At 47.5% G+C, this 25,721-nt stretch overlaps 1 protein-coding gene across 2 annotated transcripts in view; it reads left to right on the top strand.

The window, feature by feature from the left end:
- Positions 1-25,721, top strand: part of PITPNM3 (PITPNM family member 3) — a 74,245-nt gene that overhangs the window by 30,193 nt on the left and 18,331 nt on the right. For both annotated transcript variants that reach the window (XM_035138852.2, XM_035138853.2), the window contains exons 3-7: positions 91-198; positions 4,321-4,368; positions 14,578-14,654; positions 15,774-16,009; positions 24,394-24,583. In XM_035138852.2, coding sequence (XP_034994743.1) covers positions 91-198; positions 4,321-4,368; positions 14,578-14,654; positions 15,774-16,009; positions 24,394-24,583 — 659 coding nt within the window. The remainder of the gene's footprint in view (positions 1-90; positions 199-4,320; positions 4,369-14,577; positions 14,655-15,773; positions 16,010-24,393; positions 24,584-25,721) is intronic.

The following is a 25,721-nucleotide window of genomic DNA, read 5'->3' as shown; positions in this document are numbered from 1 at the left end:
CCACAACCTGCTTTAGTCTTAGTGAAGCCGCCCTGGCTCTGGTATCCATGCCATTGTGCTGAAATGTGATTCCATTTTCTCTCACCGCAGAGGAGGTGGCGGAAGGGAAGAGTGCGATCCTCCTGGGGATGAGCCAGTGGAACTCCAACGACCTGGTGGAGCAGATTGAGACCATTGGGAAGCTGGAGGAGAACCAAGGTAACCTTGAGTCACGTGCAACGCCCCCTCTCTGCCCCCCCTTCAGTGTTGGAAAAGTTTCAGAAAAGGGGATGATCAAGGGGGTGGAGCGACTCCCCTAAGAAGAAAGGTTGCAGCGTCTTTTCAGTTTGGAGAAAGGGCAGATAAGTGGTGATGTGATAGAAGTTTATAAAATTCTGCATAGCGTGGAAGATGTAGACCAGAGAAAAGTTTTCCTCCATCTCTTTTAACACTAGAACTCATGACGCAGAGTTAAACTGTGGAACTCCCTGCCACAGGAGGCAGTGATGGCCACCAAATTGGATGGCTTTAAAAGAGGGTTGGACAAGTTCATTGAGGACAATAAGGCTACCAGTGGCTACTAGAGATGATCTGGTCATGGAGATTATGGAGGTGGGGACTATTGATGGCTACCAGCCATGGTGGCTATGCTCTGCTTACACAGCAGGAGGCAGTAATGCTTCTGGGTACCAGTTGGGTACCAGTTGCTGCTTGTGGGTTTCACACAGGCTTCTGGGTGGCTGCTGTGAGGACCAGGATGCTGGACTAGATGGGCCTGATCCAGCAGAGCCCAGGAAGGCTATTCTCATGCTCTTAACACCTGGAGGGCCCCCAGTTGGCAAATGCTGGTCTCATTCTCTATAGAAATTGGGAGCCCAGTTTGGTGCTGATGCTGCTCTGTTGCCCGGCGACCAAAGTGGCGTGACACTCTTCTGCAGTGGCTCCCTGCTCCTCATAGCTCAGGCTCAAGACCAGCCTCTGCAACCTGCCTATGTTTGCGGACCCCAGCTCCCCACTCAACAAATCAACGCTCAAAGGCTTCCAGCTACAATCTTGCCCCTTGTCTTCCCCTTACCTGCTTCACACCTGCCAGCCCTTCCTAATGTTTAGTCAGAATCTCCTTTCTTGTCATTTGAATCCGGTGGTTTGGGTCCTCCCTTCTGGAGCAGCAGAAAACAAGGTTGCTCCATCTTCCTTGTGGAAGCCCTTCAGATATTTGAAGATGGCTTTATTACATCACCTCTCAGGCTTCTCTTCTTCTTCAGGTTAAACACCCCTAAACTCCTTCCACCAGTCCTCATTAGGCTTGGTTTCCACACCCTTGGCGATCTTTGTCAATTAGTTTAGGATTAGATACCTTTTCCAAGTGATGCACTTCTGATAATAAGCTGCTTTGCTGTTTTCTTGCTCTACAAGCCCCTGTGTGTGTGAATCAACAGATTAGTATCCTAACACAAATTCTGTGGACACTAAAGACCTCCAATCAGTTATTGGGCTCTGTTTCAATATGCTGGAGAGGGTAGCATTTGCTGCTCTCTTGTCACTGCTTGGGGTTCTTCTTCCTCTGCCTGTCGGCATGTTAGCTGACTGTCATGGGTTCTGCACAGGCCAGGCAGCACCTTCAAGGCTGCTAAACAGATAATTAGTGGGTATGTGTGTGTTGGGGGGGGAGTGTGATCTGTTTCACGCTGCCCTTGATGATGGCCAGGATCAAGTGCTTCCCTGCTAATTTATCTCAATCAAGACTGGATGATTCATAGGTTTTCCTTTTTCTTTGCTGAGAAAAGACGGTTTCTCTGCATCCCAAGCTTTTCTCTCCTCTTGACAGCAGGCAAGGTGGGGCAGGGGGGGAAGCAGATTAATTTGACAAGGAACAGAGCCATTTAGCAGGGAATGACAGGGCTGAGAACCTCAGATCTGGCTTCCCTCCGGGAGTTGTGTCGTCATTGCAGTGCAAGCCTCTTAGGGAATGAAGCCTGCAAATGGTGTTTTTATCTCTCTTTTGTGTCCCATCATGTGTAGGTTGTGTAATAGCCTATCAAGTCTTAAATCTGGCTGTAAGGTGAAGCAGGATTGTGTTCGATCTTAAATCTGGGTCTTAAATCTGGATCTTAAACCTGGCTATGAGGTGAAGCAGGGTCATACTGGCTTTGGATTCTAAGGACCGGAATTTGGTGCCAAGTCCGTTCTTGCTCATAGTGCAGAACAGGTCTGCTTGGGGCCCAACAAGCATCTCCCAGCATAATTGACCTTCCAGCTTGCCATAGGGTGAGGGTGTCTTACTCTCTGAGAACGTCAGCCTTCCCTACTCCAGCGCTGTGGATCTGGGGCAGCACCCTTTCCACCCTTAGATACCCACAAGGTGTAATTGCCTGCCAAAGACTAGATAATATTGTGACATTTCTGCTGGAGACTTAAGTGTGTGTGTGTGTGTGTGTGATTGACTGAGTGAATGAATGATCGAATCTCTCTTTCACTTCCTGCGCTTTGCATTCATAACAATGTATCCTCCGAATGTGCATATTTCATGGATTTATTTTATTTTCATTTTTTATAGTGCAAAGACCTAAGGAAAGGTCATTGACGCCGTCATAAAAAAGCATGGCGTAATTTTTTGATGCAAAAATTACTTTTTGCTATTACTAATAATTATGAAGCTTGGTTGAAGAATTATGAAGTTTGGTTGATTCTTAAGTGGGCTGTTCTTGAAGTGCTCCACAATAAGAGCCCTGCTGGATCAGGCCAGTATCCCAACTGGTTCACCCGAATGCATGATATGGGAAGCACTCATGGTCAGAGACAGCAATGTTTCTGAATGCCAGTTTCCAGGAACCGCAGGAGGGGAGAGGGCTCTTGTGCTTGCATCCTGCTTCCAAGTTTCCCACTGAGGCATCGGGTTGCCCACTGTGAAAAGAGGGTGCTGCAGTAGCTGGGCCATTGGCCTGACCCAGCAGGCCATTCCTAGGTTCTTAGGATGATGGCCCCTGTGGACCACCAACACTTGGAGGGGCCCTGGGACACTTTTAAAACCACCCAAACCAGTAGCCATCACTGTATTTTGGATGGGTGGTGTCAGGGGATTGTTGCGGCTACTCTCGAGTAAAGACGCTCCAGTCCGCTCTGTCTTTCGGAGTTTTATTGTGCATATTATTTACAGTGCAGAGATATCAGAAAACATGACTGCCTAGTCCGATTCATAACCCGGCAATGGCTTCTTTCGCGTCTTGGACCAGCATAAAAGCCTGGGCACCCCAAAGCGCCTCCCCCTAGCCCTGTGTGTGGGCGTGTGGCTCAATTTGAGCGCTGGAAGCCCTTTGGCTGGAGCTTTGCAGAAGCTCCGGCACCTCGCTGCGCTGTCCTTCCCCCTCTGGCCAGCTGGGTCGGTGCCTAGGCTCTGACATGTCTCAGAGCCCCCTCTCCACCCCGCTCCATTCCTCATTCCCTCCTCCTGACCCGCTGCTAGTGCTGTCACTGGGCAAAGTGCTGGTCAGGATGGCTGGGGGAGGGTCCCTGCAAGGAGTCCCCCTGACAGGTGGGTATCCATTTAATTACACATTGTGCAATAGGGTCCTTTCTTCTGTCTCTCCTGAGCTTGTGTGGCTCTGAGCTGTCTGTTTCTACCCATCCATCCACCCACCCTCACTGCTTCCCATTTGCACCACCCTGTCTTTATACCTCATGATAATTAGTATAATTGTCTGGCCTTTCAAGAGTACCAGTGATGCAGCTGCCACATTGGCTTGGGTGGGAGATGGAGTTTAGTGGTGGGGGAGGCAGGAAAGTCCCTTCCTGGAGGAGCCAAGCTTTGGAAGGTCAAATTTGGAGCTTGAAACTTGGACCCAATATGGGTGGAATGTAGCTCCTTATGGAGCACTTAGCTCACCATCAGAGGATGATAAGAGGAATAACAAACACAGGTTTGGCTCTGTGTGCTGTCAATTTATATCATTTATTAACAATAGTGCAATAATCTCCCTTCCATCTCAGTCATAACAACCACTCTGGGGAAATTATCTTAATACTCTAAACTGAAGAATACCCTGTGGATTTGAGCTTAAACTGTCATGTGGAATTTTTTCCTGGTCTGCTTTGATGTCATATGCATGACTGCATTCACGACTCAACATCTGTGCATGCATTTGTCCTGGAAGATGACACTTAATGCTTGGTAATTGTTTAAAAACCTTTCAATAAAATTTGTAATAATAAAAAAGAATTTGGAGCTTGCAAGTGTCTGGGAGGGAGAGCAATTTGTGGCTCAGCAGATGCAACACAGAGGTTGTATCCTTGTACTTCTGGCCAAGAGATGCTAACTTTGCCCCTCTTGCTTCCCTCTGGCAGGCGAAGATCCATCCTTCTGCTCATCTGGAGTCCTGCAGGAAAAACAAAGTGAGTCCTGGTGCTTTTATTAGTATTATTATTAAAAAAACACCCTCCTCCTTTCCCCCCTCTTTGCTCTTGTGGCCAAAGCAGTCCTTGAATCATCAAAGCCACCCTCACTCACATCCCATGTCACCTTCACTCTTATCATTGTACTAAGCAAAATTCATTACCCTCAATCCCAAAGCCAAGCTTTATTGATCTCTCTAACACGAAGGTCCACAGGGAGCTGGTCCGAAACGGGCTCTCTGTGGCTGCGGAGTTGGTGCCAAAGGCCTGCGCTTCTATAAAGTGGTCAGATTGCAGGCTGGGCAGCACTGATTCTGGGGGCTTCCCAGCTCCCACCCCCCTCGCATGCCACTTTGTGCTCTCTCTCTGCCTGTCTCACAGTAACCTGTGAGCATTTCAATCTTCCATCAGGTTTTTCTTTTTAAATATTTTTTTATCACTTGCTAATAGGAACCATATGCAAGTTTATTTCTCTTTGACAGATTTGTTGTCATAAACAGCCAGCAACAGTGCAACAGATGGCAGGAAAACGGGTCTGATTTCATCAGGGAATGGGAGAATGACATGCTTTCTCTCCCCCCACCTCCCCCTCCACCCCGGCGCTGTTCGTTAGTATCGGCTTGTTAATTCTCAATTGTTGGAAATTCTTTTCTTTAAAAAACAAACAAACATAAGAAGAGCTGAAAAGGACTTTGTGAGGCACTGAGCGATTATTTCCCCCTTCCCACGCGCCCATACATAAGCAGCAGCAAGAATCGTAACCTTCAAGGACTGAGCATTTTTGGGTAGGGTGTGTGGTTTGGAGAGACCCTTAAGAGGGTTGGCTGGAGGGGTGTGTGTGTGTGTGTGTGTGTGTGGAGATGCTTTTGACTCAGGGGCTGGATCCAGGCCTGCTGCTCTGGTCAAATGCATGACTACTCTTTGCAAAGCTACCCCCCCTCCCTGGGCAGCCTGCCTGCTCTGTCTCCACTGCAGCCAGGAAGGTCTCTTACAAGTGTCCAAACACAACCTTAAGAACATAAGAGCCTGTTGGATCAGGCCAATAGCCTATCTAGTCTGGTATCCTGTTATCACAGTGGCCAACACAGATGCCTGTGGCAAACTAGCAGAAGAGCACTCTCCCCTCCTGCAGTTTCCAGCAGCTGGCACTCAGACACAGTAGTGCCTCTAGCCATGGAGGCAGAACAATAGCCATCATTGCTAGTAGCCATTGATAGCCTTATTATCATCCATGAGTGTCTGATCTTCTTTTAAAGTACAACCCAAATAGGTGGCCTTCATGGCCTCCTGTTAGAGCAAGTTCCACAGTTTAATGGTACACTTTTATAAAATTCTATCCTGCTGCCTTTTTCTTGTCTTTTCATCAACCTTCTTGCCTGGTGGCTCTCGGCTTCTCTGCAGCAGGCAAGACAGACAATTAGTCCTTGTCCCCCTGTGAAGCAATGGATGCTTTATGAAGCCCAGCTCCTGCAATGGTCTGCAGCAGCAGTAGCTAGGGCTAGGAGGAGGAGCAAGGGGTGGCTGGACCCCACAAACCCAGAATCCCCAAACCAGAAACTCCAGAAAAGCTCTTTCCTGCATCTGATGCCCTTAAGAGGCTGAGGCCCTCCCACACCAGCCCCCTCCCAGCCCCCTGTGATATCCTACCCATGCCAGGCAGTAAGTGACCAGAGATGGCTCAGGGCATGAGGGCTGCTGCCCCTTTAAGCATATTTGTTTCTCAGAGAGAAAAGGTCTTCCTTGGAGGTGGGAATTGTTTTGGGGAAGTGGCTCCCTGCAAGAGATCTGTCCAAGGTCCTGAAACCCTGCAGGATCTGTCCATAGTCCTGAAAATTTCACTGACTCCCCCAAAGGGATCTGTCCATGGTCCTGAAACCATCGCTCTGTCCAGCTACTGGACCTTGGTTTATCTGCTAATCTTCATCTCAAGGATCATGAGCACCACTTTGGAATAGGCACTGTCAGGGAGACTCCATACAGGGACCCTCCCCCAGCCATCCTGACCAGCACTTCGCCCAGTGACAGCGCAAGCAGCGGGTCAGGAGGAGGGAATGAGGAATGGAGCGGAGTGGAGAGGGGGCTCTCAGACGTGTCAGCACAGACCCAGCTGGCCAGAGGGGGAAGGACAGTGCAGCGAGGTGCCAGAGCCTCTGCAACGCTCCAGCCGAAGGACGGGAGAAGGAACGCAGCCCCTTCTGGCGCCCGAATTGAGGCACGCGCCCACACGCAGGGCTAGGGGGAGGCGCTTTGGGGTGCCCAGGCTTTTATGCTGGTCCAAGAAGGCGACAGAAGCCATTGCCCGGGTTCTGAATCGGACTAGGCAGTCATGTTTTCTGATACAGTATCTCTGCACTGTAAATAATATGCACAATAAAGCTCTTAAAGACAGAGCGGGTTGGAGCGTCTTTACTCGGGAGTAGCCGCAACAATCCCCTTGACAGGCACCTTGCCAATACCAGGTCTGTTCAGACATCTGTGGGTGCTGTCCTTTCCCCAAGACAGGATGCGGAGCAGATAACCAGATATTGTGGAGAGGTCCTGCCTTGGAAGCTGGACTGGATTTTCCAAAGACACTTTGGAACTCCTATGTTCTCCATGTCACTGGAATGTATGAAGACCTGTTACTGTGTGGGCAGGAGCAGCTCTTCCCTCTCAATTGTTGCCCAGGATAGGAAGGAATGGCCAGCGGGCATGCTTGCACCTCCACAACCCCCCAATGCTGCGCCTCTGCTATGACTTTTAAAGGGCACCCCTGTTAGCTCTGGATGCCGTACAGTTGACTGCTACTTTCTGCCATGTTCCCAGTCCAGGGCAGGACAGGGCAGTTCTGCCATCTGCTGTGCAAAATGGCCCTCCCAAACCTAGCAGAGGGTAGCTGCATTTGACCTTCTGCTTCCCTCCCCAGGAAATGAGTGTGGGGCCTGGTTTTTGTTGTTGTTGAGGGCCTCATTCCCTTGGAGGGGGTGGTGGTGTAGTGGTCAGAGTGCTGGACTGGTAACTGGGGAGACCAGGGTTCGAATGCAACTTTGATATCCATGAAGGAAAAATGCAATATAAACACAACAAATAATAAATTCTGCCAGGGGGCCAGAGCCTCTCTTTCCTCTCCTTCTCCTCCTCCCTATCCCCCCCTTTTGCTACCTACCTGGCTGAAATTAACTTGAAAGCCATAGGGCTCCCCACTTCTTTCTCCCAGATACCATTACAGTGGGACCTCGGGTTACAGACGCTTCAGGTTACAGACACTTCAGGGTACAGACTCCACTAACCCAGAAATAGTACCTCGGGTTAATAACTTGGCTTCAGGATGAGAACAGAAATCGTGCGGCGGCAGCGTGGCGGCAGCGGGAGGCCCCATTAGCTAAAGTGGTACCTTAGGTTAAGAACAGCTTCAGATTAAGAACGGACCTCCAGAACAAATTAAGTCCTTAACCCAGGGTACCACTGTATTCCAAATCTTCCCCTGTCGTTTTTATTATTTTCTTCCCACAAAGAGAGCCTGGCATGCTTCTCCCATGCAGGGCTTTGCTGTGTCAGCCCTGCAGCAGGATCTCGGCTATTGAATACAGACCCTGCTGGTGAGTTGCTTTTTTCCCTTGCAAAGAAAAGAGGAAAAAGCCAGTTTTAGAGCATCTTGTTCTCCAGGGTGGAATCCTTGGCTTGTCCCTGTTTCCTACCTGCTAGCATCCCAGTTGGAGGCCAGGAAGCCTTTGGAACAGGTTCTGAATTGCTCCCTGCAAATTACGTGAAATGGGGAGATACGATTTTGCCCTTGCAGCTAAGATTAGTTTTCCTGTTCCATTCATTGGTGGCTCAAGTCAGGCTTATTTAATGAGGCTGCCCCCCCCCCGTTAACTCAACCCTCCTTCTGCCTCTGCATGAAAGGGGGAGGGTTTCATTGAGGCAGGAGTTCCACACTGGGCTTAACATTCTCTTGAATTCTTCTTCATGCACTGCATGGTTAAACTGTGGAACTCACTTCTGCAAGAGTCAGTGATGGCCACCAACTTGGATGGCTTTGAAAGAGGATTGGACAATTAAAGGAGGAGAGGACTATTGAAAGCTGCCAACCTTGATGGCCATTCTCTGCCCCCACAGTCAGAGGCAGAAATGCTTCTGAATACCACAGGAGAGGAGAGGGCTATTGTGCTCGGATCCTGCTTGTGAGTTTCCCCAAAGCTTCTGGCTGGCCACTGTGAGAACAGGATGCCGGGCAAGATGAGTCATTGGCCTGATCCAGCAGCCTCATCTGATGTCCTTGTGATGGTGGAGTAAACGCGCCCCCTTTGGGAGCTCTTCTTATGGAGGTCTATTTTGAGAGCAGAACCTCCATGCCCAGGGACAGTCTACCTCTGAATACCGGGCAACAGAGAACTGGATAGTGCTCTTCTGCTTCTCCTGCTTGCAGGCTTCCCATACTGGGAATCTGGTTGGACCACTGTGAGAACAGGATGCTAGACTAGACTTTGGCTTGATCCAGCAGGCTCTGCTTACATTCTTATGAGGTTTCCCCAGGAAGCACTGCTGCCTCTCAGCCACTCAGATCTTTCCCTCCATGGTCTGGAGCTCTTCTGAGAAATCTTAGCAGAGACGGTTTTCTTGTTATCTACAAATGCCTTAGGAAGCCATGGAGGCAGGTTGCCTGGAATGTGGAATAAGGTCTGTGTTTTCTGATTAAGCACAGCTCTTCCATTTTGGGTGGCACCATCCCCATCTAGCTGATTGCTGTCTTGATGGTTGAAGGCTGGCTGGCTAACGTGTTAAGACAGGGAGGCCTGGGCCTTGTCACTCAGGAGGGTTGGGTAGGCCGTGGATGACTCAGCCTTGCTCAAGAGCGGTGGGTGGTGGTGGTGCTGCTGCCCCCAGGGGCTGAGCAACTCTTGCCTAACCTACTTTGTTGTGGGGATTAAATGAGGAAGGGGAGAACCATGTCAGCCACCTTGATCCTCCTTGCAGGAGAAAGGTAAATGCAGTGAATAGATCAGAACAGGGTTAGCCAATGGGGTGCCCTCTAGATGTTCTTGGACTGCAACTCCCATGGTCCCTGACTGCTGGTCCTGCTGGCTGCTGGGAATTGAGATCCAGCAGTATATGTAGAGGGCACCACATTTGCTACCCCTGCTCTGGAGAAGCAGCACAACTGAGGAACAACCACTTAGCAGCCAGCAGAGGAGTTGCCTGGAGCAGCCAAGTATTCTTGTCGGTGTGAAGAGGAAAAGTTAACTGAGCCTGGCCAGCGTTATCTGAAATAGTAGATGCTCTTAGTTTGGAGATGGTTTACCTTTGGTCCAGAGGTCAACTCTTCCTCCAGGTCATAGAATTGCAAGACTGGACAAGATGCTGTCCTCCTCCTGTCCTCCTCCTTTCCCTTTCCCTTTCCCTTTCCCTTTCCCTTTCCCTCCTCCTCCTCCTCCTCTTTTTCTTCCTCTCCCCTCTCCCGTCTTCCTCACAGGACCTGGCTTGTTTCAAAGCTTGCCTTGGTTCTTCCCTCTCCAGATCTGGATTGTAAACACCACCACCACCACCACCACCACCACCAACAACAACAAAACAAGCTCTCAAACAAGCCCATATCCAATCAGGACTTTCCCCCCTGCTGTTTGAATGGAGGACTCTGATCCACGTGCTGAGTTCTACCTTCTGTGTGGGATTTTAATTTACCTTCTTTGCTCCCATAGTTTGTATAATGATGTAATTAGCATAACTTGCTGTAATGGCAGTATAAAAGGCTGCCAAGGAAAAACTGGCGAAAAGCTGGAGCCTCACCTGGGAGCCTCTTTGAGTCCTACTAAGTCTCTTTTATAATTTTACCTCATTAAAACTCCTCCAGTAAACAGAACAACACACCATTTCCCTCATAATCAGCTTCATTCAGGCAGCTAATGAAATCACCCTGTTTTCTTTATGGTCCTCTTCCTCTTCTCTTGCTCTGGGGACCTGCATACAACCTCATCCCTGGTGTACGCTCAACTGCAAGGTCACAGGTTTCACCTTTTCCATTGGGTCTGGCTGCACGGTTTCCCTTCCACTTGGACGACAGGACCATTCACAGTCCCCAGCACACCTTGGAAACAGCCAGTATTCATTGGCTTCCAGGCAGGCAGGGATGTGATGTAAGATCAGCACCTTGGAGAGTGACCTTGGTGTGGGTTTCAGGACCTCAGCCAGCGATCCTGCTGCTGAGGCAGAACATGCACGTTGCCTCAGCAGCATCCTGGAGCTTTGCTCACTTTTGCCTCTGGCCCCACACAGCGCCAGCATGTGACCAGAATGGAATGTGGCCCTCGGACTGTGAAGAACCCCACACCCTTTTAGGGCTGCAGGAGATGTCCCATGTATTCACTGGAATTAAATAAATAAAAACAATGAATCAATAAAAACAAAGTTGGCTGAAAACAAAAACAAAAAGGGGGGCATTTTATTTCATCCACAAAATTTATACACTTCATTGGAAAGAAGGGGGGGGTAGAAAGACACCCAAAGAAGTGTACAAAAAAGCGGAAAACCCCCAATAATTTTGCTACTAAGAAAAATCAGCAACCATAATTTCAAACTTCTGAAAGGTTAAAATAACGGTAGACCAAATCTGAATTAAAACTTGCAACAGCTTTCTAAACATCTAGGTGGGCTTATCAAAAGAGGAATGTTTTCATCAGGCAACGAAAAGAGTACAGTGAAGGGGCCTGTCTGATGTCAAAAGGCAGGGAGTTCCAACGTGATAGGTGCTGCCACACTATATGACAGAGTTCTTATCAATGCAGAATGCGTATTATGTGGCACTTGTAGCAGTGCCAGTTCTGCCGATCAAAGCGGTCGAGTGGGCACATGTTGAGAAGGCAACCTCGCAGGTCAACTGGTTCTATGTTGTTAAGGCTTTGTATACTAATAGTAGCACCTTTGAACCTGGCCAGGTAGGGAATCAGCAACCAGGTGTGGTATGCTTGTAAGATCTCACTCCTGTCAGCAATCATGCTATGGCATTCTGCACTAACTGCAGCTTCCAGATCAAGCACAAAGAAAGTCCCACATAGAGCACATTACGGCAATCCTGTTTTGAAGCAACCAATGAATGAACTATGGCAAAGTTTTCCGGGGACAGGAATGGCTGTTGAAATAGCCACAGTTGGTAAAAGGCACTTTTAGCTACTGATGCTACCAGGGCCTCCAGTGACAGAGCTGGATCCAGAAGCCACCCCAAACTGTGAATCTACTCCTTCGGGGGGAGAGCAAAGCCATCCAGGGTAGGCAACTGTGCAATTTCCCAGACACAGGAGCTTCTCACACACAGTGCCTCCATCTTGCCAGGATTCAAGCTCGGCTTGTTTCTCCTCATCCATTTTACCCCTGCGTCCTGGCAATGGCCCAGGGACTGCGTGGCCTCTACTGATTCATACCTTACGGAGAAATAGAGCCGGATGTTTTCTGCAATGGATGGTCTTTGGGAACAATCCGCAACTCAGGATTTCCACCTCCAACCGGCTGAATTGCCCTCCTCATAGGCTCATTCCCTGCATGTCCATGTTGATCCTTTGTTGACTGTGGCATCAGGTGATTCAGCTCCCACACAAAAGGAATTTCCCCAGGCAAATCCTCACAGCAAGGAACTCTCTTGTTGCCCAGCCTCGATGCAAAAAGATGTAACACTTTTCTAGGGTGATGTTATTGTGCTAGTCTGCTTTTGAAGTCCTGCATTACATTCTACGACATGTTCATGCCCACTCAACCGCTTCAATAAGCAGAGCTGGCCCTGTTACAGGGAGCCACAAAATACCCGTTCTGCATTAGTAAGAAACCCATCTTTTAGTGTGGCAACGCCTGCACATCTGGAACTCTCTGCCCATTGACACCAGGCAGGCACCTTCACTGTATACCCATTTTGATACATACTAAAAAGATTATTGTTTAGATATGCCTACCTAGATCTTCAGAAAGCTGGCGTGTGTTTTCATCTGTTTTTAGTCTACCATTATTTTAACTTTTTTTAAAAAAACTATTGAATTATTATTGTTGATTTTTCATGTTGATACTTTTCTTGTTTAATTTTTTGTAAACCACTTTTTTAAAACTATCAAGCGACGTATAAATTTTGTGGAATAAAGAAATAAATGTGAGGTAGTCAAGTGGCCAAAACTGTAGTGGCTTCTTCTTCTTTCTTCTTTGGCGATCACTCATATCTGAATAAGATTGTCTTCCATAAACACGGTTTTAACAATGGGTCCGTGACTGTGGAGGCCAATTCTGGATCCACACGTCCTTCCACAGTGGGGACATTGGTTTCCGGGTGGGAGTTGATCACAGTGTGGATTTGCCAAGCGTGGCAGTACGCCCTTCAGAGGGATCGCAGTTTTGAATTCCCCTGCTCCATGTTTAGAATTCCCTGCATGTAGAAAGCCAGCAGTCAAAGGGGCTGGGACCCCCAACCTTTTGTCTCTCAGATACCCCACCTCACTCTGTTGCCCATGAGTAGAGCCACTTTCGATCAGAGCACATTTTCTGGGCCAGCACCCCCCCTTTTTTTTGAGACTGCAGGGATCTCATTTTTAAAAATATCCTCTGGCATCTTTTAAACAAACCCTGCCTGTAGAAAACTAGCGCAGCGAAGAGGAAGTGTGAGGAGTCTTCTTCCCTGACAGGAAGGTTTTGTATAATGTGGGGCAGGAGTCTTCAAATGCAGGACCCCATCCTCTGCTGGTGCCGTCCCAGGGAGGGGGCAGTGCGTACATACACAGGTGGAGCCAAGGAGAGAAGCCTCTGGAAGCGAGAGAAGGGAGTTCTGGCCCTGTGGCTGCTCCCCAAAACTGGTGCAGAGTTTGCCATCAAAATGCAAAATGGGGGCAGTGGGGGCAGAAGGGGCAGAGGTCCTGGTGGCTGCCCCAGAGATGGACATGGCAGTCAGGTTTTGCCACGGAGATAATCGGATTCTGTCCTGCGGCTGTTTCCTTGACAACTAACAGAGGCAGAAGAGATAGTGAGCGAGAAGACAGAGTTGAGCGGGTGGAAGAAAAGCCTGGTGTGGAGAGCGACTGAGCAAGCGGCTTCGGGGGTGGGTGGGATATGGGAGTATAAAAACCTTTCCTCACAATTTCATCACACCTTACATTTTGTGGAGTCTCCTCCTGAGATTTCAGGAATGTAATGCGCTAATTGAGCCCCCTGGTGGGCCTTTCGCCTCCCTCCCTCGTCCCCTTGGTACCTTACGAATGGGGAATCGCAGAATTGTAGAGTTGGAAGGGACCCCAAGGGTCCTCTTGTCTAACCCCCTGCAGTGCAGGAAGTTGTGCCCCTGTTCTCTGGGGCAGGGGAGTCTGCTGCCTGCAAGATCCCATTTTGATTCATAAAACTAAAAACTAAATCAAAATCAACAACGTATAGAACAATGAGACATCATAAAGAAATTTCTGCATGTACATAAAACCAACTTCAGATTTAAATTAGGTAAATTATAATACACCCGTTTCCTATTATTGCGGATATTTCATTATTAATTGGGTCTCTACCGGTACTTTCTTTATTACAGGTAATGGAAATAATAATAATAATAATAATAATAATAATAATAATAATAATAATGTACAAGTTTATACAAGTCAGACCATACTATATGCACACACTCTCCCCTCCTTGCCCTCTGTCTTCTGCTGTTATTACTATTACTATATTTATTTATATCCTGCTTTCTTTCCAGACTGGGACTCAAGGCAGTTTGCAGAAATCAAAACAATGCAGATAAAATACAAAAAGCTAAAAACCTATAAAACGTGATGGTTAGAAAGTAATTAAACTCTAGCAGAAATTAAAGCCAAATAGAAAACAAGTCTATTAAAACACAGACAGTAAAATCAGCACAGCACTATTAAAAGAGCCACTTCCTTAAAAAAAGAAGAAAAAGCAACAGTCAGTTCCCAAAGGCCTGTGAGAATATAGGAGTCTTCGGCTGCTGGAGGAAGGACAACGAGGAGGGAGCCAGTCTGGCGTCTCTAGGGAGGGAATTCCAAAGCCTGGGAGCAGCTACTGAGAAGGCCCTGTCCTGCGTCCTCATCAAGCAGGACTGTGAGGGTGGTGGGACGGAGAAGAAGGGTCCCTGCAGATTGTGACTATTATATTTGGGCTGGCAGGAGAGAAAATTCAGCAGCCCATTTGGCGGCTGTCCAGGAGAACCAGGAGTAAAAGGGTTTGAAAGGTAACCCCGATTTCTTTCTTTTCCTGCAGGGGAGCTCTACAGAGCCTCTTTGAGGAAGCACCGCTATCCTGCGCAAGGCAGCATTGAGATCCACGAGGAGAGTGAGGTGAGCGCCCGCTGTCGGCCTTGACCATATCACATTTCAGTAAATAGATGGGCAGTGTGTGGGAGAGGGGCTGGGCTCTGCAGAGGAAAGTTTTGGACGCCATGGGGTGTGGGTTTTTTGTTTTTTTTAATATAAAAAAAATTAAACAAAGCTTTATTGTAATTTCTCCTGGTTTTTAACGTGGCGAGGGTGATAGAATTGTAGGAATGTAGGGTTGGAAGGGAACCCCAAGGGTCATTTAGGCCAGGGGTGGCCAACTCCCAAGAGACTGTGATCTACTCACAGAGTTAAAAACTGGCAATGGGTGGGGGCGGTTTGGGTCAAAGTTGTTGAGGTTTTCCCCCCCAGGGAGGAGGTAAAATGTTGAGGGTTTTTTTTAGGGGAGCACCAGTTGTTCAGCTTCTTTGGGGGGAGCCAGTGATCTACCAAAGATCTACCACAGACACCCAGTGATCTACCAGCTCAAGATTTCCTTGCAGATGGCCATCCAAACTCTGTTTGAAGGTGCTTTCGGAACTGTTGAGAGAGTTGGGTATGTTTAGCCTGGGAAAGAGGAGACTGAGAGGAGATATGGTAGCCATCTTCAAAGATCTAAAGGAAGAGGGGACAAGAATGTTTTCTTCAGCTCTAAAGGGGAAGAACCGAACCAGTAGATTCAAATGACAAGAAATGACAAGAAAGGAGAATCTGGCGAGAGCGTTGGGGATAACTTTCTGAGGGTAAGAGCTGTTTGACAGCAGAACATCAGCAGGTGGCAGGCTCTCCTTAGTTGGAGGTTTTAAAACAGAGATTGGATGGCCACCTGACAGGGACTCTTGAGCTGGGATTCCTGCATTGCAGGTGGTTGGAATAGATGGCCCTTGGAGTTCCCTTCCAGCCCTGCAATTCACTCATTCCTTGTAGAAGCCCCAGCACTGCCATGCCACAAGGCTCTTTGGTTTTTCTCACGAGGTTTCCATTATCCCTTGACTCCAAAGCGAAATCTGCTCAGGCCTTTATCCTCAGGTTGGTTTGCTCTTCTAGGTATGTATATAGCTTGGTCCACTTCTTTCTTTCTCTCTCTCTCTCTCTCTCTCTCTCTCTCTCTCTCTCTCTCTCTCTCTCTCTCTCTCTCTCCAGGAAGGGGGTCAGCAGCAGAACTGCAAAACCCACGTCTTGATCCTGGTCCTGCATGGGGGCAACATCCTGGACACAGGCAGCGGGGAGCCCAGCAGCAAGATGAGTGACATCAACACCTTCACGTCGGTGTTCGAGAAGGTCACAAAGGCCCACTTCCCGGCTGCCCTGGGCCACATCCTGATCAAGCTCGTCCCTTGCCCAGCTGTCTGCTCAGAAGCCTTCTCCCTCATGGCAAAGTGAGTTTCCTGTGGGTTTTTGGCTGCCGTGTTGCACTGTGCAGTCAACTAGTCCTGAGTGAGGAAAGGGGAAACCTGTGCTTTGGCCTTGCTCCCTTAGGCTCAGCCTCCCACCTGGGAAATGGGAAGAGCCGGGATCTTCTTCGCAGGCTTCTGTTGTACGGACAAATAAATACTGCAAACAGTACTGGGTGCCTCGCCTTGAAAAGGATATTGTGAAGCTGGAAAAGGTTCAGAAAGGGGCGAGCAAAATGATTGACGGAGCGACAGCCCCATAAGGAAAGGTTGCAGTGTTTGAGACTTTTTAGCTTTTGAAATAAGGTGATCAAGAGGAGATATGATAGAGGTGTATAGAAATCAATGTATGGCCTAGAGAAAGTGGATAGAGAAAAGTTTTCCTCCCTCTTGACACCAAAACTCATGGACGTCCAGTGAAGCTGAAAGTTGGAAGATTCAGGACAGATATAAGAAAGTCCTTCTGCATGCAGTGTATTGCTGAACTATGGAACTCTCTCCCACTGGGGGCAGTGATGGCCACCAACTCGGATGGCTTTGAAAGAGAACTAAACAGTATAATGAGGAGGATAATAAGGCTACTGAAATCTACTAGCCACGGAGGGTATACTCTGCCTCCACAGTTGTGATAGCTCATGAGACTCTTAATCTCAGGGTTGTGGGTTTGAGTTCCACGTTGGGCAAAAGATTCCTGCATTGCAGGGGGTTGGACTAGACGACCCTTGGTGTCCCTTCCAACACTACAATGCTATGTTTGTACCGTAGCAACGCTTCTGAATACCAGTTACTGGAAACCACAGGAGAGGGGAGGGCTGTTGTGCTCAGGTCTTGCTTGCTGGTTTCCCGTTGGGGGTCTGTTTGGCCGCTGTGAAAACAGGATGCTGGGCTAGATGGCGAGACACGTCTGGATTAGAAGTGCTGGATTCATAAAGAGAAAACAAATAGGAGTGATTTTAAGCTGGTGGCAATTTTCATAGCAAGTTAACGCGAGCGATCCTTCAGCTCCACTTAGCAAGCAGCTCAATCTACGGCATTCAGCCCTGCTCACTGCCTCTGGCTTTTCGGAGGCTCCTGCGGGGATCTCTCTGTGGACAAATTTATGGAACAGCAAAGCTTCTGTGTGGCATTTCCAGTGAAAAATGAGACCCCGTTAAGCAAAAACGCCTCTGCTTAGGATGAAATATTTGGCTTTTGCTCTGCTGAGTTTGGGCTGATATTTAGTGCTTCTCTCGCTGCAGAGGTAAAACAATCTGCTTAGCATGAAGCTACCAGCTAAGTCTTCATGGAAAACAGAGGGTGGGGGGAGATATACAATGAGTTCCAGCCTGCCTCCCTGTTTTCTCCTTCTTTTACCATAACAAATCCTGCATTTTTGTTTTCCAAGAAGCCATTGGGGAAATTTGCATCATTTCTGCATGTTCCGCTCTGCGAAATTTGCATGTGTTTTATTCTCAAACAGGCATTTGAATCTCAAATATGATTTTTTTGGGGTACATAGAGTCCCCGAAGTGAATGATTAACTGCATTACGATCTACCTCTTAGTTCGAGAAATGCAAATCTGGTCGATTTGCAGACAGGATGAAATCCTCAAGCAAAGCCAAGTGCAGGGTTTGGGGGGTGGGTGTAGGGTGGGGGAAGGAGCCACCCGGCTCAGTGATGCATTCTGAAACATTTGTTCTGGGGGCAGGTAGGGTAGCAAGACCTCTGGAAAGACTTTTGACTTGTCTGCCAAGGGAGAATTTTGCAGCTCATTGTGGGGTGGGGTGGGGTGGGGCTCGTTATCTCAAGTGACCTCTCCTCCATCCCTAGATTCACAGAACTCTAAAGTTGGAAGAGGGTTCCCAAGGGTCATCTAGCCCAACCCTATGGAATGCAGGAACCACAGATAAATCATCCTTGACGGTTGGCCATGCAATGTCTGTTTGGAAACCTCCAAAGAAGGAGAGCCCATTCCACTGTCAAGCAGCTCTTGCCATTGGGAAGTTCTTCCTAATGTTTACTTAGAATCTAAATTTCTTGCCACCTGAATCCATTATTTCAGGTCCTACCCGCTGGTGCAGCAGAAAACAATCTTGCTCCATCTTGTCGCCTACCAATGGGCGGCTGACGTGAGCCTCGTACCCCTTTCGTTTGGGTTCCATTTCTAATGCGTTGCTGGGAGGAGCTGGACCAGTTTACCCTTCCAACTTTACAATTCTGTGATTCTAGTATTCTTCCATAGAATCATAGATGTCTAGAGCTGCAAGGGGCCACAAGGGTCATCCAGTCCAACCCCCTGCAATGCATCATCTTTTGCCCAAATGTTGGGCTTGTACCCATGACCCTACGATTAAGAGTCTCATGCTCTACTGACTTGAGACGTTAAAGGCAGGAGCGTGAAGAGACTCAGGTCACAAGCTATGATTAAAATCTTTCGGAGAATAATCTTCAGCAATCATTCTGTGGATGGTGAAATAAATCCGGAGCCTGAGCCGCTCCTTCCTCTGCCCTCAAAACATCATCACATCACCATAATTGGCAGTTATGGAACGGGTGCCTGTGTCAAAACATCTCTCCTGCCCTAATTGGCATTTTCTGCTGCTGCGCCTTCAGCGACATTAATTGAGTTAAACTGCTTTGTAAATAATTAGAGATCACCTTGTCCTGCTGGCGTTCCTCTTTGTGCCATCCAATCAAGGGTATCTCCCATATCATTTTGGCCAGAGGCAACCATGTCAGGTCTCCAGAGAAGGGAAACCAGGTTTCCTCCAGAGAGGAGGCCAGTATTCAGGACAGAGAAAGGAAAGTCCTTCCTCACTCAGCGCAGAGCTAAACTTTGGAACTCACTCCCAAGTCACCACCAACAATTCATGGAGGAGGAGAGGGCGGTCAAGGGTTACGAGCCAGGATGGCTATGCTCTCGGGCTGTCATACGTCCGGATTTTCCCAGACATGACCAGGATTTCAAAGACAGAATTGACGTCCCGGGGGGGGGGGGATTTCTGAAAGGCAGCGCTTTGTCCTGGATCTTAGGCAAGTCAATCGAAAAATTTTGTTTGTTTGTTTTTTAAAAAGCTCAACAATTTTGTGGGTTTCCTAAAAAAAACAAAAAACCTCAACAACTTTTGGGTTGTCCTGGTTTTTACTTTTTGAAATATGGCAACCCTGCTTTGCTCTGCCTCCACATTCAGAGGCAGCGATGCTTCTGAATACCAGTGGCTTGAAAGCACAGGAGGGGGCAGTGCTCTTGTGCTCAAATTCGACTTGCTGGTTTCTCACTTGGGTCTCTGGTTGGCCACTGTGAGGACAAGATGCTGCACTAGATTGGCCATTGGCCTGATCCTCTTATGTTCTTATGTTAAGAGAATACCGAAGGAGGCTGGCCAGTCTTTCCATTGGGATGGAGCCAAAGTGACTCTTTCTGTCCCGGGGGCATCCAGCCTCCCGGCCAGTCGTAGGACAGTGTCAGCACCTTGATCTTCCATGGGAGAGATCTGCAAATGGCAAGAAAACCCATCCTTAATAGGGGTCAGACTGGATGTCCTTTAGGAGTCCCTTCCAACTTTACAGTTCAGTGATTCTGTGAACATGACCGAGGATCAGAGCCCATTTTCAGGCCCACTGCTCTGTGGCAGTGATTGTGGCAAAAAAAAGTATTAAGTTTGCCAGTACTGCTGTTGCCTCCACACCGTGGTGGCATTTCGAGAGGTGAGATGCCTGTTGAATGCAGGTTTGGGGAGCCCCAGCTGTGATTTCTGCATTGCAACTCCACAATTCTATGATTCTAATAACACTTGAAAGCTCCTGGTGACCAATTCCTGGAGGACCCTTTGCAGATAAGACTTCTCGCATTCCTGCCAAGACGGACTCAACACCTTTGGCTGAGTTGGAGATGGATGCAGCTTGGACACAGTTGCTAGGGGCTCTGTTGTTATGGATACCTTTTCAGCTTGTGCAATCTGGACCAACTCCCCGGTGGGAGGAGGCTTCTTGCCTGGACACCGGACCCTTCCCCATCAAGTCTGCATCAAAAGGCAAATCCTACCTACAGCAAATCTACCTTTCCTCAGGAGCACCAGCTGCCTTGGAAGCAGCGTTCTTGCAAGGCCGTTTAGAAATCTTGCATAGCAAAAGCTGCCTCCTTAGGGACAGCTGGTGAGCACATTTGTGTGGGCAAGGGGTGAGGGGCGTTCCTTGCACTCTGCAAAGGGCAACTGCTGTGGTTCCCCTGCCCAGGTGAGAGTGGCTTGGCTTGCTTACTTGAGCCACCCGAACCTCCCTTGCTGTTCTGCTCTTGTACATTCTCTCTTTCATGGAGCAGTGGTTTCTTGGTGGTGGGCTGCATGGGTTTCTTAGTTGGTGGACTGCTTGTCTTCTGAGCCTGCAAGGCCATAGCTGAGTGGTAGAGCATCCGCTTTGCATGCAGAAGGTCCCAGGTTCAATCCCCAGCAGCATCTCCACGGAAGAGATTCCTGTTTGAACTTCTGGAGAAGCTGGAGAGGCCTGACTCTGTATCAGGCAGTTTCCTATGATTCTGTGCTCTGATGGCACTCATTCCACAGCCATTGCTTCAGCCCACTTTTCTCATCTGAGCTGTGTCTTTGACTTATTTTCTTAGATATTCTAACTTTCCCCCCGAGACCTTTTCATACCTGTTGTGTCTCAAAGGCCCTTTCAAAATGACCACGGATGGACGGATCCAGCAGGAACGCTTGAGCTGTTTTGGAGGCAGCACATCTCAGGCACTGGAGTCTTTTGGATAGATTTGGAGAACGAGAGCAGAGTGCTGACTTACGAGCTTGCGTGTCTCATCATAACAGATCCCAGCCCTGGGGTTCTGCAGAAGGAGCAGGTGGTCATAGGGAACCAATAGCCAAGGCTGGGCAATGCTGCCCCCTTGTGGCAACAGGCATGATGATTCTTTAGGTTCGATTTACGGATTCTTTAGCTGTGATTTTTAATCAGAGGTTGGAAGGCCAACTCTGAGGGATTCTTGAGCTGTGATTCCTGCATTGCTGGGGGTTGGACTGGGTGACCCTTGGAGCGCCCCTCCCTACTCTACAATTCTATGATCCTATCTGCAGATATTTAGGATCTGGCCAATACAAAACAAATATGGATAGCAACTTCAGATATCTCTGAACACGCCCACATAACACACCTCAGCAAAAACATTTCCAGCATTCCATTTCCAGCATACAGCCCCTTTCTGTAAGAATGTGCATTAGTTCTAAACAAAAATAATTCTTTTTTTAATTTACAAACTGCTTTGGCTTTGGGAAGTGTTGAAGCACAAGGTGAGTCTCAGCAATACAGACAAACTGATTAGGTCTTGAACGTACGTGGGAGAAAAGACCTGCACAGAAAAACCAAGGATTCTAAATGACTTTGGTAATTTAAACCATATAGGCCAGCCCCAGCTTAGGTGTTCCAGGAAAATCCTACACAGAGGGAACTGTACACCAGTTTGCAAACTGCCCATATGATGTCAAAATATTCTCAGAACTCTTGGAGGGGCTGTGGAAGAAAAGGCAGCATTTCTCATTTGCGGTGGGACTGCCCACAAGTATTCAACTCCTGGACAATGGTTTGTCAGGAAACGACCGGAATACTCAAACATCCCATTCCATCTTTGTTTATTAAATCAGCTGAAGGTTTCAGCTCTCAGGAACACTTGACGTGGATGCTGTCAGCTATCAGAACCTCAGTTGCCCCCAAATGGAAACCTTGCAGGATTTCCAAGTTTAGCTTTGTTATTAAAATATGTGGAGTTTAGCATTAGCTGAAAAAACAACTCATTAATTATGTGTTGCCAAAGGCTCGGAGGACCCTGAAAAATTATGCGCTGTTTGGTGGGATTTTTTAATATGCAGCAAATACAGACACACAGGACTCCTTCTGCACAGCATAACATGTAATTTGTCCTTCCTTTTTTTCAAAAAATGTTTTTATTGATTTTCCAATATCGTTCCAATAGCAGCCTCTTCATTATAACAATACCAATTTTATCCTCTCAGTTCCTTTCTCTCACACACGCAGGTCCAATTTTGTTAAATTCGGTGTGTATATTCCAATTTCTTCCTTCCTCACTTGTACAGATATTTTTTAAATAAAACTTGCATTCTGGGGAGGGTTGCCATATCATAAATGTAGAGAAAAACTTTGATATAAGCAAACCATGGGCTCCCCTCCCCTCATCGTCTCTTTCACCGAATTAAATCCCCTCTCAATCCAAGCCTTTTAAATCCTTGTAGCTGGGTTCATTTTTGCAGTTTCTTATCTCGTCATCTCTAGCACACTCCTTCAGTTTACTCCCATTAAAATACCCTATTAGCAGGATAACCATTAAAATACCCTATTAGCAGGATAACCAGGTAGCAGAGTTTTGCTACCAAACTCTGCCACTTTGTCCTTACCCACAACCACTTCAAATTTGGTGATGACCTGTTCCTCCAGATCAGCGGCACAGCCATGGGCACCCGCATGGCCCCACAGTATGCCAACATCTTCATGGCAGATTTAGAACAACGTTTCCTTAACTCCTACCCACTCAAACCTCTCCTGTACCTGCGATACATTGACGATATTTTTATTATCTGGACACATGGACAACAGACCCTGGAAACCTTCCACCAGACATTCAATGACTTTCACCCCACCATCAACCTAACAATGAACCAATCTATGCAAGAAATACATTTTTTGGACACTACTATAAAAATACAGGATGGACATATAGACACCACCTTATACAGAAAACCAACTGACCGACAAACATATCTACATGCTTCTAGCTACCATCCCAAACATACCAAACAATCCATCGTATACAGCCAGGCCTTACGTTACAACCGCATCTGTTCCAACTCTACAGACAGAGAATCTCACCTAAGAGATCTACAGCAAACCTTTTTAGAACTAAAATATCCACCTGATGAAGTTAAACAACAGATCAACAGAGCCAGACAGATACCTAGAGAGAACCTGCTGCAAGACAGACCCAAAAAAGAAAATAACAGAACACCACTAGTCATCACATACAGCTCCCAAGCTAAAACAGTACAATGCATCATCAGAGATCTACAGCCTCTCCTGGACAATGACAGCTCCCTTTCTCAAGCTCTGGGAGGAAGACCTTTCATTGCCTACAGACAGCCACCCAATCTTAAACAACTCCTCACCCACAATAATACAACCACCAGACTTAACATGGACACTGGTACCAGAGCCTGCAATAAACCCAGATGCCAACTTTGCTGCCACATACACCCAGACAACACCATTACTGGCCCCAACAACATCCAACATACCATCTCAGGACTATTTAATTGCTCATCCTCTAACATTGTGTATGCCATCAAATGCCAACAGTGCCCTTCAGCTCTCTATATTGGACAAACAGGCCAAACCCTACGCCAAAGGATAAATGGACATAAATCTGACATCAGGAACCAGAAGACAGAAAAACCAGTAGGAGAACACTTCAATCTCCCAGGACATTCTATACAAGATCTCAAAGTAGCTGTCTTACTACAAAAGAATTTCAGAAATAGACTGGAAAGAGAAGTTGCTGAATTGCAACTTATCACCAAGCTCAAAACTATGGAGGGACCTGGTTTGAACAGAGATATCGGATTCTTATCTCATTATACATGATAAGCGATCTTCAGCCATCTCAACCCTTGCTTTTTCATGCAAAACCATTTGCAGTCGTTTGCGGTCATCTACAGCTATCAGTCAGTCAATCACCCATTTCCACCACCCTTCTGAGTGATCCCCCCTCCCCATCCCCACCCCTCCCCACCCCTTCTCTACATAAGTGCCTGGAAACTTCCATTTCACTGTATCTGAAGAAGTGTGCATGCACACGAAAGCTCATACCAAAATAAAAACTTAGTTGGTCTTTAAGGTGCTACTGAAGGAATTTTTTTTATTTTAGCAGGATAACCTGTGCTTCCAGGAATGGGACAGGGGTGGGTGGGTGGGGCAGGTCACAGCAGCCGGAGTGCTCCTTGCACCCAGTGCCTTTTACTACCCTCGTGTTCCATGGGGAAGCAAGTGCCAGACCGCCAGGCAAACTGCGGGTGAGAGCCAGGTTCCTCTTCCAGCTAAAGAGGAATGCAGAAAATGCGAGTCCCCCATCATTTTCTGATTATTTCCATTGGTGTCTCTCCCTGGTGCAAAGGAAACAGGAAACCAGCAATTTGACCTTCCTGTTGGCAATAAGTACTTCCCCAACCTAATTTGTTTGTTTTAAAGAGAATCTGAAAATAAGTAATACAGATGAGGATCCTGGTGTAAATGGCCCTTGTGATTTTGCACCTGCCTTTTAGCCCTGACTAATTCCCTGTGCTGTCCCTTTTCTTATCCCCTTGTCCCCCACCCCCAGCCTGAATCCCTACAGCTATGATGAGACCTCCCTGAGCAGCAGCGAAGACCACATCCCTCTGGCTGCCTTACCACTGCTGGCCATCTCCTCCCCGCAGTACCAAGATGCGGTTGCCATGGTGATCAGCCGAGCCAACCAGGTTTACAATGAATTTCTCAAGTCTCCTGACGGGAGTGGATTTAATGGGCAGGTACGATCATGCCTCTCTCGGATGGAGAACACAATGGCCAGGGTTTAATGGGATCAGCCAGTCCACAGACAGCAGCTTTGCTAAGGTTCTTCCCTCTAACCACTGGGCATTTCTCTCTCCCTTTTTCTCTTTCATACTTTGAACTTGTGCATTCCTTTTCTTTAAATGGAATCAAGGCAACTGGAAACTACAGGTGAAACTCGGAAAATTAGAATATTGTCGAAAAGTGCATTTATTTCAGTAATGCAACTTAAAAGGTGAAACCAATATATGCAATAGATGCATGACATGCAAAGCACAAGCCTTTATTTGTTGTAATTGTAATTATTTGTCATTAGACAGGTCAATTATAAATGGAATGTAATTAATGAAATGCAATAGCGATGTTTATTTTTGTATTTTTGTAACTATTAGTTTTATTACTGTAGAATTTCCAAAAGAAAGCATTTGCAAAAATTAAAAGAAAAATGGAAAATAATAAGTTGCATTATTGAATTAAATGCACTTTTTGACGGTATTCTAATTTTCCGAGTTTCACCTGTACATAGAAATCTGCCTTATACACAGTGGAAAATAAATTTTAACTTACAAAGTTTTGTCCTTGTGAGCCATTCTTCACACACTGCAGTTTAAACTCCTTCCCGTGGGAAGCGGTGATGGCCACCAACCTGGATGGCTTTAAAATAACCGTCTTATAAAATCACGGAGGAGGAGAGCGCTCTCCAGGGCTACTAGCCAGGATGGCAGCACTCTGCCTCCGATGCTTCTGAATGCCAGTTGCTGGAAGCCACAGCAGGAGAGAGGGCTGTTGTGCTCGGGTCCTGCATGTGGGTTTCATGCTTGGCCATTGTGAGAACAGGATGCTGGGCTAGATGGACCATTGGTTCTTATGCTTTCACATCACCTGAATCCTGTCTCTTTGTGTAGTGGTGGAGGCTCTCTTGACTTCTGTTGGTGGGTTTGGGGATTGTTTGATTCTTTTTAGGTGGGTGTGGGTGTGCGCATGCTGGGTGGTGGGTCCGGATGAGGCCTCTGGGACCAGGATGGGTGACACCTGGCTTGAGAGCAGTACATGTGAAAAGGTTCTAGGAGTCTTGGTAGACCACAGACTTGACATGAGTCAGCAGTGTGATGCAGC

The sequence above is a fragment of the Zootoca vivipara genome, chromosome 15, assembly GCF_963506605.1.
Source record: "Zootoca vivipara chromosome 15, rZooViv1.1, whole genome shotgun sequence".
Classification (NCBI taxonomy): Eukaryota; Metazoa; Chordata; class Lepidosauria; order Squamata; family Lacertidae; genus Zootoca; species Zootoca vivipara.
Note: the sequence above shows the minus strand (reverse complement) of the source record. Positions and strands in the feature narration are given on the sequence as shown.